Raw genomic sequence first — 13,782 nt, 5'->3', positions numbered from 1 at the left:
AAACCTTATTTCCTTTTATTTTATCTATCTGGATATTAGATATCTGTACCACTCACTTTGAGACATTTCAAATGATTGACAAAATGTGATTTTAAGTGTTATAATAGTGATTTTATGTCTAAATATGAATGCAAAAGCAAAACTTGAGAAAAAGAACTTTATTATTAAGTAGAATTACAATTACAATCGTTGGTTTGCACAGTAATCTCCACTAAAGCAAAGCAATTTTTCCATAGCAACTTCATTAAGCAGGCTTAAACACACACAAAAACATTATTTAAAAATAAAAATTAGAATATGTATTGGGAAAATATCTTTTAATGGTCTATATGAGCATAACATTTCTTTGCAAACTAATTATATAAAACAATCAAACAATGCTGGAAACTGATTTTTTATTTTTATTCTGCGGGTGTCTGTAGTGGACGCAGTAACATTATAGCCTTAATATTTCAGTTGAAATGAGTGATTGTTTAGAATTTACTGTGAGCTTTCTACACATTAGAAATCCACAAAACCTGGCATTGTTTTTTTTTCAAAATGACCCGTTCTCCTTTTTTCTTTTTTAACAGGGACCATACAGTCAAACATAATTACAATACAAAGCCTGCAACTGATGCGCAGCATATAGAGTTTATAGCTAATGCTATTTTCAACTCCTGTCCCTGGTTGGGTACATATTTCCAAGTACATTATAAAACATTCACATTTCTTCAAACACACACACACACACAACCAGAACAACAACAATAATTAGAAATGGTTACAGTTTTAGTTTGCCTTTAGCCACAACTTAATCCTGCAGGTGAACTTTTTCAGGTCAGATATGACCTTAATGTCAGATAACGAATTCCAGAGCCTACCGCTCTTAACAGAAAAGGCTGTCTGTGCGAAGCTTGTCCTGCAGTATTGTACAGTTATGATTAGTGCTGCTTCTGGTAACTCTTTTGCTGTTCTGTTTATAAATAAATGTACTAAGTGGCTCAGGTGCCAAATTACAAATACACTTAAAAATGTATTTAGCTTCATAAGCTTTCAAAGCTTAATATTATATATGTCTCGAGGATGCAACAATGATGGTAACAGATTGACTTTTTATCCATCATTTTTATTGATCGACTGTAAAGTGAACCAATGTGTTTTGTTGCAGACGGAGCTGCTTGCGCCCAAACTGTCATGCAGTATGAAATATGCGAAAACACCACAGCATGCATGTACAGCAGGGCTGCCTGGTTTGGTATGTCATTTCTGATTAGTTTAAAACAGTTAAGATTGCTTTGTATTGTTTTAGAGATTTTCTTATGTTTAGCAAATTTAAGTTGAGGATCTATGACCAATCCAAGATATTTCAATTCTGTAACATGTACACAGTTTTGTGAAGTTTCTACTTACAATAAGCACAAATTCTCTTGTATCTTGTAATCTTTGACGATTGTTGTTTTGATGTTACATTACTCACAACGGGCCATGCCAGATAACTATAAAAACAAAAAAGTTAACTCGATCAAAATTATTTTGATAACTTTTTGCCATGAGGGTCCCAAGATGATGCATGTCAAGTTTTAACTTTCGAGCAAATCGGACAAACAGCCCACGAGGTTTGATTGACAGCAGTGGTTCTTTTTAAGAGAGCTTTTGATTGAACTCTCTTTTTCTGTTTTATCCTTTTTATCATGTAGCACTTTGAGATTTTCTTAAATATAAAGTGCATTCCAAATTAAATTTATTATTATTATTATTATTGAGGCAGTTGTTCAGAATGAGGAGATTTAACCTTCAAACGTTTTGGCATCCCGTCGTGAGCATGAATCACAGATCGAAATTCTTACCATGAAAAACGTTTTGCCACGTTCTAGAAAAATGTCATTTTCTAGATGTCAACATGTCAAGTTTCGAGTGAATCAGACAAATGGCGTCAAAAAAGAAAAAATTTCTGAAAATTAAAAATGGATGGAACTGAAATCTGAGATATGTTTTGTTTGTTGAGCCGAGGATTCCAATGATTTCACTAAATTGAGACCTACCATCTGGGCCAGGTTTCAAGTATCTAGAGGCCTTACGGTTTTGGTCTGCACAATCAGTTTTGCGGTGGAAGAATAAAAATAAAAATCTTAACAATTACAACAGGGTTTCCGCATATTGTGCTTGAACCCCTAAAAATAAAGCTTTTCTGCAAAACCTTCCAATAAACAATTGTTTTGAAACCGCAGAGGTCTATCAGAAGAACCCTGTAACATCACTTTTCAAAGCATAACCACAACACACTTCTACAGCAAGTGCTAGCGAAAGGTTCAGATCAAGTCCCAGTGAATGCATGGACTGATGAAATGTATACTTAATGCAATGAAATTCACACTGAATATAAGGATTTGCCAAAGGCAAAAAAAATATAAAATCAAACACCTTCAATATCAGCTGAAATGATCTCACATACTTAAAATTCAGGAAAACCATGCATATAGTTGATCTGATGACCAAAGTGAGAGGAAAAAAAGGGAGTGAGCATAGACTGATATCCCTAGTTATTACTTTTCCTGTTTCCTGTGGCACAAAAATAAACCATAATCAAGATCACAGGAAAATGTGACAGATTAAATCCTTGGGCATAATTCTTGCATACATATGCCAGGTTATTACTGCTTTGGACAATGCCTTCCTTTAGACAGCTCCATTGCTTCCTGCAATAAGACAGAAGTTGTGTTAGCCATGAGAACAATTTGCTTGCAATTTGTGACATTTTAGGCAAATCTTGATGTAGGCCAAAATATAAAAGATAAGAGTTGTAGTCTAAAACTACTTATAGGTTTGTGTGCTATATATTTTATGAATATTTTACATTTAACCTTAAATATAAATATACTATATAATCAATCACATTTACATTGTACTTTATGACTCAAAACTCCTACAGTCATTGTACCAAGCATCTTTTTTGAGCATCTCTGTTGAAACTGGTGATGACCAAACTACAGCAAGAAAAGTTCACTTTTGTGTAGTGTTGCTGTGGTATATAAATATATAATAATTGCACATAATGTAATATATTATCAATAAAATGTTAATGTAATAATTTCTCAAAACAAAATCTTTTTTTATTTTTTATTTTATCCACATAAATAGGCTATTTTATAAGAAATGTACTACATCATAAACACTAGCAACTTGTAATAATGGATAAATAAATGAATGTTTACAATAATAATTTTCTGTCAACATAATCATGAGCACAAAATCATTTTTTTAATTAAAATGAAATTCTTTTTTGTCTTAATCTAATTAGAGAGTAACAACCCCAAAAATAAATAAAAAATCTATGCAAAGCTGTAAGAAACTTTGCTTAGCAGACTGTTATCTTTGTGTCCCTTTCTCTGCACACCTTGTTATCAGACTGAGGAGCCAAATTTCACCTGAGCTCGTGGATATTGTTTTTCTCAACATGAACATGTGAAACAATATGAACACGAGAACCATATGCCAACTCAAGTGTAGGCTGTATACATTCTGTACGATAAATGGCGCAGTCTACTTTCTCGCTCTGCTTGAGCTTAAATGCTTTGATTTGTATATTTTTTGTTTAATGTTTTCAAACTCAAACCTCAAGATATAAAATAATGAAATTATATATAATGATATAATGAAAACTCTGTCATTTACTCACCCTCATGTTGTTCCAAACCTGTATGAAATTCTTTCTTCTGTTGAACTAAAGAATGTTGGTAACCAGACAGTTGACGGTAGCCACTGACTTCCATAGTAGGAAAAATAAAAAATACTATAGAAGTCAATTATGGCTACCATTCAACTGTCTGGTTACCAACATTCTTCAAAATATCTTATTAGTTCAGTAGAAAAAAAAGAAACTCATATAGGTTTGGAACAACATTGGGGTGAGTAAATGATGACAGAATTTTTATTTTTTGTTTTAAATAAACAAATAATCAAATATAAAAACGAAATTATGAGCCCAAATTCAATATTTTTGAAAAATGCACATCCCCAGTAAATACAGAGGATTTATGAAAGGAATGATAGGAAAAGATGTGTATGGAGAAGAATCCTGATCTGTAGAATATCCTATCATCCGTGAAACATGGTGGATGCAGTGTTATGGCATGGGCGTTACTGATTGGGGTTGGAGCTAAACTCTGCCTGAGAGCTCTCTAGGAGCTGGGTTGGCTACCCCATCTTAAATGGTTCATGTAATATTTTTTTGTTAAACCCCTTAAATAATAATAATAATAATAATAATAATAAATACAGGAATATTTAAATCTAGTGCATTTAATATTCAAAAACTAAACTAAAAATGCATCCATGTTTGTTGTGCCTTAAAAAGAATACAATTGTTTTGTTATAGAAACTATTACAATATACAATTTGGTGAGTTCATAATGTAATAAATTTCCCACAATTTAAAAATCATTATTAATTTGAGCTCCAATAACTAAAAACCCTGGTAGAGTCCTCTCTGAAGCAGCTTACCTGGGAGAAGACCTTTCACTGTTCCATTAGCATAACCCTGTTTTGGTTCTGTTTTGAATACAAAAGAAGATATAAACACAAAAAGCTCATTAATAAGCTATGTATCTTCCTACAGTATAGATGCTTCTGATATTTTATATATTTTAGCTACTTAAATTAACAGAGTTACAGAAAACACTGCTTCCATTTATGTTTTATATGGAGATAAATATGGGGTGGCAATGTTTTTTCTAAGGGTGTCAGTTGTCACTCTGTGTCACCCTGGTAGATCCCCTCTGAAGCAGCTTACCTGGGAGAAGACTTTTCTCTGTGTCATTAGCATAAACCACCTCTCTTGGTTCTCCATTCACATTAGCATAAACCACCTCTCTTGATTCTTTATTTAAAGTCCTCTGATTTGAGAAACCTATAGAGGATTACAAATAAAGATGATAAATACAGTTACTATCTACATGCATTGCTGTCAGAGGCAGAGATAAACAAGTGAAGTCTGGTCAGCACAAATAATTAATGTAGATTTCAATGGACTATTTCAAGATTTTGGTCCTGTCAGTTGAAGAAAGTTTATCAGAGAAAACTATTAAAAAGATTGTGCACAGAATCTGTATTTATGTTGTAATACTCACTAATTCTTTTAGTCTTGTAAAGGTAAAAGGAGAGCGCTGCAAGAGAAGCTAGTACAACTGCAGCTCCAATCGCAATTCCAATAACCAGGGCAGTGCCTTCATTGCAGTCAATGCATTTTCCATCTGCAAAAAAAAATTCAAATGATAATAAATGGACAAAGTTACTGTATGTAAAGTCTAAATGTCTACTACAATTAGAAAATTCAATTCCATTGTTGATAGAGTTATTTTAAGGTGCCATAAAACACTAAACTACATTTTCTGAGATTTTAAAAGGGTTTTGTGTAGCACATTAACCCCTTAACTGTCACCCCCCTTTTTGAGTTCACACTTAAAAAGGGGATGTCTAAATTCAAATGAGTGTAATTCTGGAATGCTTTTTAATAGAAGCTTGATTCTGGTCTTGTTTTTAAGAGAACACTTGGAGGTTTATGGTACAAGTGTCTGCAGTTGAAAAAAATTAATAAATGAAAAGTTATAGCAATTTAAGTTTATTATAATAAAAAAGGTATATAATAAAACATATTTATTTTATGAAAAATATATATAATCCAAAGAGGTTTTACCCTAAAAATGCTAGGAATTTGAAGCACAAAATATATACAAGTTTTGTTCCAAATTTGGAATTGATATCACAAACCTTGTAGATTCTGTGAGACTTTTAGCTGCTGTAACAACAAAGGTCACTAGGTATCATTTTTTCCTCCATTGGTGACACTTCTATACTACTTGATCTCACAACACCACAACACACAAAATTTGATTTTTTTTTTTTTAATTCAAAACATTCTCAGAATATACTTTAAAAAATACTTAAACATTGTATAAATTGTTTTTGAACATAGGAATAAAAAATAAATAAAAAAAAGTATATAGTATCTACAGTGGTTATATAAATCCAAATGACAAACTGTTCATACAACTATATGCAACTATTTACAACTATTTACAACTATTTACAACTATTTACAACTATTTGCAACTATTTACAACTATTTACAACTATTTACAACTATTTGCAACTATTTACAACTATTCAGAGCTAAGGATTACAAATTGTCACCATCATGCCAGCGACTGAAGCAATCTCGCTTTGGAACGAAGCAGAGAGGCAAGTCACACACAACGCAGATTACAGGGGTTTTCTGGTGGCACATTCTGCATCTTCTTCTCACTTTACTGGATGGTTGTATGTGTTTTGGAGTGTGTCCTGCTGGATGTTGAGAAGCAGGAGCACCAGGAGCAGCAGGAGCACCAGGAGCAGCAGGAGCAACAGGAGGCGGCACCCAATCAGCGAGCTCTTGTACAAGGGCTTCCCGGAATTCCCTCTGATTTTTTGCCCTCTTACTTTGCATTGCAGCCAGATGCTGGTGGATAATGAAAGCATTAACCACCGCAATGTCCACAAAGTGAAAGAAAAGGGAGCGGTACCACTTTCTGGTTTTTCTAAGCACGGAGTAGTAACCGATGAGGGCATCGGACACATCCACTCCTCCCATGTGCCTGTGTAAAAAAGCATACATAAAAGTCAATACATAAAATATAAACATATCTGCAAAAAAAATTTGCATCATCCACTGAAAAAATTCTGCTTACTTGTTGTAGTCTGACACTACTGCAGGAATTGGAACAGTCATAACGGTCCATACTCCATCTCCTGTCTTCACTCTCCTCTGGACAGTCTGATCTCCATTTGCCGAATGGAATGAGGAACACATCAATACCTCTCGTGTCCTTCCATTGGACAAAGAGAAGCTGGTTGTCCCTTTTCCACCTTATGCTTCCCCGGGGTGCATTTTTGGGCAGCTTGTTTTGGGTGGTTTGTGGGAAGCCCACCCTGTTGTTCCTGATGGTCCCACAAGCAGTGATGTTTTTCTGGAGGAGGTCCCTGAAGAGCATCGGGCTGGTGTAAAAGTTGTCCACATATAATTTGTAGCCTGATCCCAAGACCTTTTCATCCACCAGAGCCATGACCGATTCGTAGCTCAGACCTTTGTTTTGCTGGCTCTGAGCTACTGGGGATTTCCCTTCGTAGATGAAAAAATCCCATGTATAGGCATTTAGGGAGTCTGCCAGGACAAAAAGCTTGTACCCCCACTTTGTTGGTTTCGCTTTCATGTATTGCTTCAGACTTATCCTTGCCTTTGATGCCACCATTCTTTCGTCAATGGCAATTGTCTGATGTGGGTGATAAAAACTTCTACACCCCTCACGAATCTGCTCATACACTGGTTTGACTTTACACAGGCGGTCAAAAGCAGGGGTTCCTTTATTTTTTGCATTCTCAGCATCTACCTTAGGATCGCTGAGGTGGAGGGCTGAGGACATGGCCTGAAATTTCCTGCAGGACATCACTGATGCTGGAAACCTAATGCCATACAGTCTGGACCCATTCCAGTAGTCTGAAACTGATGGCAGCTTCACCAAACCCATATATATTACTAATGAAAGGAATGAGAAAAAGTCCTTCAGGGAGATTTCCTGCCTTGGCCTTCTTGCTGTCTCCAGGTGCTCAGCAGCATAGCTGTTTGAATTCCGGATGATGGTCTGACAAACCGAGGATGAAAAAAAAAGTTGAAACAACTGCAGAGGACTGTAGGACTCTGTTTCAATAATTTGAGGTCCAGGTGTTCGAGCTGGTCTGAATTTTATCACTGGTGGTGAAACATCAGGCTCTTCTTGGGTGTACCATCGATCATCGGTGCTAGTGGAAACACCACTAGAGCCAGATGAAGATCTTTCTCTGCCATGACCGTTGTCTCTCCCTCTACCGCTGCTTCTCCCTCTTCCTCGGTTTCTGCTTCTCCCTATTCCTCTCCGTCTGCCACTGCTTCTCCCTCTTCCTCGGTCACTGCTTCTCCCTCTTTCTCTCAGTCTGTCACTGCTTCTCAATCTTCCTCTGTCACTGCTTCTCCCTCTTTCTCTCCGTCTGTCACTGCTTCTCCCTCTTCCTCTGTCACTGCTTTCCCCTCTTTCTCTTAGTCTGCCACTGCTTCTCCATCTTCCTCTGTCATTGCTTCTCCCTCTTTTTTTGTCTTTGCTTCTGGTTCCTCTTTCTCCAAAACTACTAGAAGCAGTAGTTGGAAATGATGCCACAGAGGTTGATGGTTGGCAGTCCTCATCAAAAGAATCATCTGAATGCCTATCACAACAATATATAAAAATGTAAATATATATATATATATAGACAAATACACACATACACACACACACACACACATACATATATAACACATTTACAAATATAGCAATGTGTTTCATGAGATATATTTCAACAGAAACATACATAATTACACATTTACAAGCTACTCCCTAACATATATGAAAAATATAAATATAGCAAAATATTTCAAGATATATAAATAGAATAGGCCCACATAATTACATATCACATTTACACACTGCTCCCTATCACAAATTGGGAAAGCGTATAATGCAACTTACCGATCTAGAGATGCTTCAGATGCATTCACTCCTGAAAAAAGTAGGTCTGGCTCCTCATCACTAGATTCCTCATTCAGCTCTTCTTCACTAGATTCACAAACCTTGTCTATTACTTCTAAAAGTGTATAAAATTGGTTGTTCGGCCTCTGTGGATTCATGTCACAAACCATGGAGTGAAGGTGCAAATGAAATGGCTGCTCCTGCTGATTGCCAGTTCATTTGATGCACGTTTACAAACAATCAGCAGCTGTTTTCAAACTGCACATGGACATGTGATTAGCAACCACAGGCAATCAGCCATGGATTGGACAATGGTTGTGTAAATATCTATTTTCAAAGAGCCCATAGGCCAGCTGAGTTGCTGAGATCTTACAAGCCTTAGATACGGCTCTGGTTGGACATTGAGACTTATTTGAATGACTTTCCTGATCATTATTGGACAAAGTTTATGAGGGTGGGTTCTTTCTGATCAGAAGACTTTACCAAACATAGCATCTAGTGTTTTATTGTAGACGTGAAATAAATTATGATAGTGAAACAGAAAAAAAAGTTAGAAGTTTGAGTTTATGATAATGTATAAAGTAAAAATATGATTATATTTTATATAAAATATATATTTTACAAAACATTTTTTTACTCTAAAATTGCAAGAAAATCAAAACCAAAAATCTGAACAAGTTGTGTTTCAAATTTGAGGTTGATATCTAAAAAAATTACCTTTCTATAAGATTTTGTTTGGGGCACATGCACCATAGTTTTTTCATTAGATCACATCCAAGCTTCCTTACTGACCATATAAGGGCGCCTCCATTTCCATATATGGTTTTAGTGATCTAAACTATATTTTTCCATAATTTTAATACAATTTATGAAGTAGACATCCTATTCAGAAGTAGTATGGGAAGTTTGGATGAATTTGATTTGAATTCAACCTCAAATAAACGCAAAAAAAACCACGTTATAGCTCGCAGCTGCATCACAAATCGAGAATACATCATATTTTTCTTTATATTTAAACATTTTTAGCACTTTTTTTCTCATTAATTGAATTGGTGTTGTATTTTGAACTCATGGCATGAAAATAATCTGAGGTTTCTACCAATCTTTCATGATTTTTCATGTTTGTCGCTATTTCAGAATAAAGACATAAACACGCCTAATGAGTATGAAATATTCTTGTTGCAATTTGATAAATTATTGCTCCTGTGTAATTTATTTAAAAAAACAATACCAAATATGAAAACTAGAGATTGTAAGCTTTCAAATGATATATAGTTTGTCAATATTGCTTAAGGTTTTTACTAGATATTATTGTTTTAAAAATATAGTGGCAAGCGTCCCACCTGTGGGACGGTGACAGTTAAGGGGTTAATGGATGTTAACATTTTCGTCTGTAATTTTAATTGTAATAGAATCCTTATCTAGGCACTATTTTTGACTTGTCATAGGTTGTGATATTTTCTCTCATTATGGTGTACTGATAATTATTCATGAGACATTTGTGCACTTATCCTATGAGAGACACAATTATGGATCACAAGTGTTTGTTTTCACTTTCAATGTGGCATAATTTCTCTTTCATAGACCCCGAGTCTCCATCCATTCTCGGTAAACACTGCAGGTGTCATGATGGTCACAAACACGGAGATGTAACTCTAATTTCACTAAGCTGATTGGTAACTAAAAACGTACACATCATGCTTTCAAGTTGTTTCAAGTAGGCACTTCCACCAGTGTTTCCTCGGAGGAAAGAGCCCTACTCTAATGATTAAATACTTTCACTTTACCTACCCCATTTGACAATAATTGGTTCTTTGAGAGTTTTGTGGGACACAAAACAGTCATATTCTGCTTTTTCATCCTCCTTGATGTCCACATGCTTCCTCAACTGGAAGGTTCCATCATTGTTTGGTCTGATTCCTGTGGATTCAATCTCATAATCAGGCAGGGATGTGCGATATTTTCTTATGGTCAACATCACATCTTTGGGGTAGAAACCAGTGGCCATACAGGTGAGTTTCAGCTTAGTTTTGTCACTGGTAGACTTTTTCGCAAACACATGAACATCTGGAGGAGCTGCGGACACAGATCATCAATCAGTTCTCTCTCTATGACAGCTGCAGATAATCAACAAATACAAATACTCTACATTTACTCACAGCCCTTTGTGAGCTCCTCATCTCCATATTCTCTGAACTTGTTGAGCCAGTCCACACACTCTTTCTCCAGGTAGCCCTTGGTGTACTGGTTCAGGATGGGCACATTATCCCATTTCCTCTTGGTTGGAAGAGCTGCAACAACTGGGGCAACCCACTGAGACTCCTTATCATCAAAAGACAGGAAGTTATCGCCATCATAACTGTACTCATCAATGCCTTTGGAAAACTTAATTTCCTTTCCCTCTTGATCAATTTCACAGCCATGTCTCCACTGAAGAACATGAACATCTGAAAGGGACAGAAAACAATAATAACATAATAATAACAATATAATGTAATAATTATGGAGATAAAGATGTATCAGTATTTCTCACCTGAAGCATTGTCTTTCATACGGTCCATCAGAATTTTGACATTCACATTAAACCACTGTTCTTTGCTCTTTCTTGACTGGGTGCCTTTTTCCCAGTAATCCTCCTGCATTTTCTCTTTCATCCAGTCCTGTGTGGGAATCTTTCTCTTTTCCTTGCTATTGTAATAGTCAATCTGTCTGTCATCTAGAAGACCCATAGCTGTGAATTCATAGATGCCTGGCGTATCGACAGGTTTGGACAAGGCTGTGTAAATGTAGTACAGGGAGTGTTTGTCTGTAAACCAAATGAATAAAATAGACTGTATGAAACAAGTGTATGTTATAAAATTGGTTAGTGAAGGAGAGAACAGACCAAATATGAGGTGAGTTAGGCACACACAGAACAGTCTCAAAACATTTCAGTTACAGCAAAAACTAAACAGACTAAATCTATTGTAATTTAAAAGAAAAAAGAAAAGAAAAAAAAACGACCTATAATTAGCTGAAGGCCAAATTTAATAAAAATGTGTGCCTACTTGGATCTGAAATAGTTTCACTATTTTCAGGTTACTTTTTGGTATATCCAGATTGTATTCTGTTGAAAAATGAATTTGAGGCGGCTAATCCTGGTATCGATCATATGAACAGTAATATTATAACTAGGCCGCTGCCATGTTGATCGATGTCAAATTATGGAAAGTAAGCTTTTTTTAATTTGACAAAACTCGTAGCCTATATATTTAGTTATATAGGCTAAGTATAGATACACTTTTAAATTCCATGTACTATGTAACATAAATTCGTAATCAAATTTCAAGACTGGATGCGTAAAATGTTACTTTCACTTTCGCCAACAACAAACGCAGCGAAATGTAAACATTTAACGTTACCCGTTTGAACTGAAGACGAAGTCCCACAAAGAAAGAAAAAGCAAAGCAGGCCAAAACTCTTTGTCACGACACCCGTTTCCATGATTTATAATCTTCTGATTAGGCTATCTAAGTCCACTGATGTTTACTGTGTCGGTCTGAACTCAAGCACAGATCTGGTTGCAGAAAATGGCGGCGATTTCTAACTGCGTCATGAAAGCTTCGAACTACTTTTCTTTCGAGTCTCCTTCTTCTTCTTCTCTTGATTAATGACGGATTGTAAACAACTTTTAGTTGCATACCGCCACCTACTGTACAGGAGTGTGTAACATTATGCTATTTGTTTAAGCGTTCTCATATTCTTTAAGTCTTTAAGAAATTTAAAAAGTGCAGTTCTAGTGATTCTTCTCCCTTCTCCCTCTCCTTCTGTTAGTCCAGTCATTTTATGAAAAAAGGTTGAACAAATTGCAACAGAAGCAAACTCAACTGATTTTGTATCCTCAAAATGTCCTGAGTAAGGAAAGAAAAGTCCCGAAGAATCCCGTTAGGGGAAAGTTTCGAAAAAGACCCAAATATCGCCTATTAATTTTTTTCTCTCACGTGAATAGGGTAAATTTTTTAACCTTTAGATATCACCATAAAAATTACTGAGTTGATTACTTACATCAAGACAAACAAAAAATGTATTACAAGTTTTTTGAAATTCCCCCATAAACAGTCCCACGGACCCAACCCCAAACCCCATCTCTTAAAAATTAAAGGCTGGTTTAAAGTACTTCTTCCTGCCGCCATGTATTAATGCTCATGGGTAGCCCATTCAGACCTTAATATTAAGTATGTTACTGTTATGTGTCAACAAGATTCAACAAAACATTTTCACCTGGCTATACCCAATGTTTAGATCTGTTGTGCTATTTATGCAAATTAGAACATACATAATTAGATTATGCACTGTTTGTCCATGTTTACAAACAATTAAAAAAAACTTGTAATACATTTTTTGTTTGTCTTGATGTAAGTAATCAACTCAGTAATTTTCATGGTGATATCTAAAGGTTAAAAAATTTACCCTATTCACGTGAGAAAAAAAATGCATAGGCGTATGAATAGGATATATTTGGGTCTTTTTCGAAACTTTCCCCTAATGGGATTCTTCGGGACTTTTTTTTCCTTACTCAGGACATATTGAGTATACAAAATCAGTTGAGATTGCTTCTGTTGCAATTTGTTCAAGGTTGACCCCCATTTTGGCTTAAAATGACTGGACTGTTCCCAGTATCCCCATGAGATTCCACTTCCACCCTGCTTCCTGAATCCCATCTTGAAACACCTGTCTTTCCACCTCATATAATATACAGTGCAATGAGAGTGCAGATAAACTAGCAAAAGATGCATTACAGCAGGAAATAACAGTTCCAATTCCACTTGGAAAAGGAGAAGGAAAATCAGTGATTAAAGAAAGGTATAGAAATTTGGCAGAAATAATGGGAAGAAGACACAAAAGGAAGGGGATATCATAAAATACAAAAATCTGTCAATATTAAAAAATATAAGGAAAGGACTAGGCGGAAGGAAATTATAATGACAAGACTGAGAGTGGACCACACAGGATTGAATGGCACCTTGTTTTTAATGGGGAAACGGAATAGTGAATACTGTGAAAACTGTGGGGTCAATGTCCATATTTCTATACCTTTCTTTCTAATCACTGATTTTCCTTCTCCTTTTCCAAGTGGAATTGGAACGGTTATTTCCTGTTGTAATGCATCTTTTGCTAGTTTATCTGCACTCTCGTTCCCTTTCACTCCCTCATGTGCTGGCACCTTTACATGAGCGACACACGCTTCAGT

General features: G+C 35.6%; 2 protein-coding genes across 3 annotated transcripts; both read right to left on the bottom strand.

The window, feature by feature from the left end:
• Positions 1 to 143: 143 nt before the first annotated feature.
• On the bottom strand, positions 144 to 12,156 carry LOC311284453 (H-2 class I histocompatibility antigen, Q10 alpha chain-like). 2 transcript variants are annotated; one of them, XM_084399496.1, is made up of 9 exons: positions 11,954 to 12,144; positions 11,086 to 11,358; positions 10,712 to 10,999; positions 10,344 to 10,628; positions 5,109 to 5,231; positions 4,772 to 4,888; positions 4,483 to 4,530; positions 2,621 to 2,678; positions 144 to 2,541 (listed from the first exon to the last, which is right to left on the bottom strand). In XM_084399496.1, the coding sequence occupies exons 1-8, from the start codon at positions 12,033 to 12,035 to the stop codon at positions 2,659 to 2,661; spliced, it is 1,236 nt and encodes a 411-aa protein (XP_084255622.1). In that variant the 5' UTR covers positions 12,036 to 12,144; the 3' UTR covers positions 144 to 2,541; positions 2,621 to 2,658. The 2 variants fall into 2 exon arrangements, with proteins under 2 accessions (XP_084255622.1, XP_084255621.1); XM_084399495.1 differs by having other exon boundaries at positions 144 to 2,678; positions 11,954 to 12,156.
• LOC311284452 (piggyBac transposable element-derived protein 4-like) lies at positions 6,076 to 9,654 on the bottom strand. The gene is made up of 3 exons (XM_084399494.1): positions 8,553 to 9,654; positions 6,705 to 8,250; positions 6,076 to 6,611 (listed from the first exon to the last, which is right to left on the bottom strand). The coding sequence occupies exons 1-3, from the start codon at positions 8,720 to 8,722 to the stop codon at positions 6,555 to 6,557; spliced, it is 1,773 nt and encodes a 590-aa protein (XP_084255620.1). The 5' UTR covers positions 8,723 to 9,654; the 3' UTR covers positions 6,076 to 6,554.
• Positions 12,157 to 13,782: the final 1,626 nt, after the last annotated feature.

This window comes from Rutilus rutilus, assembly GCF_951802725.1.
Source record: "Rutilus rutilus genome assembly, chromosome: 24".
NCBI lineage: Eukaryota > Metazoa > Chordata > Actinopteri > Cypriniformes > Leuciscidae > Rutilus > Rutilus rutilus.
This window is presented reverse-complemented; position numbering and strand designations above follow the sequence as displayed.

What these genes read in the sequence shown, in the direction of transcription:
- LOC311284453 (XM_084399495.1), bottom strand. Translation starts at nt 12,035, where the DNA reads ATGGAAACGGGTGTCGTGACAAAGAGTTTTGGCCTGCTTTGCTTTTTC. An exon ending in TTCGTCTTCAGTTCAAACGG is followed by an intron (nt 11,359 to 11,953) that starts GTAACGTTAAAT and finishes TTTGGTTTACAG; the next exon opens with ACAAACACTCCCTGTACTAC. An exon ending in AGTGAAAGGTCTTCTCCCAG is followed by an intron (nt 2,679 to 4,482) that starts GTAAGCTGCTTC and finishes GTCTTATTGCAG; the next exon opens with GAAGCAATGGAGCTGTCTAA.
- LOC311284452 (XM_084399494.1), bottom strand. Translation starts at nt 8,722, where the DNA reads ATGGTTTGTGACATGAATCCACAGAGGCCGAACAACCAATTTTATACA. An exon ending in TCTGAAGCATCTCTAGATCG is followed by an intron (nt 8,251 to 8,552) that starts GTAAGTTGCATT and finishes TTGTTGTGATAG; the next exon opens with GCATTCAGATGATTCTTTTG. An exon ending in GTAGTGTCAGACTACAACAA is followed by an intron (nt 6,612 to 6,704) that starts GTAAGCAGAATT and finishes TTTTTTACACAG; the next exon opens with GCACATGGGAGGAGTGGATG.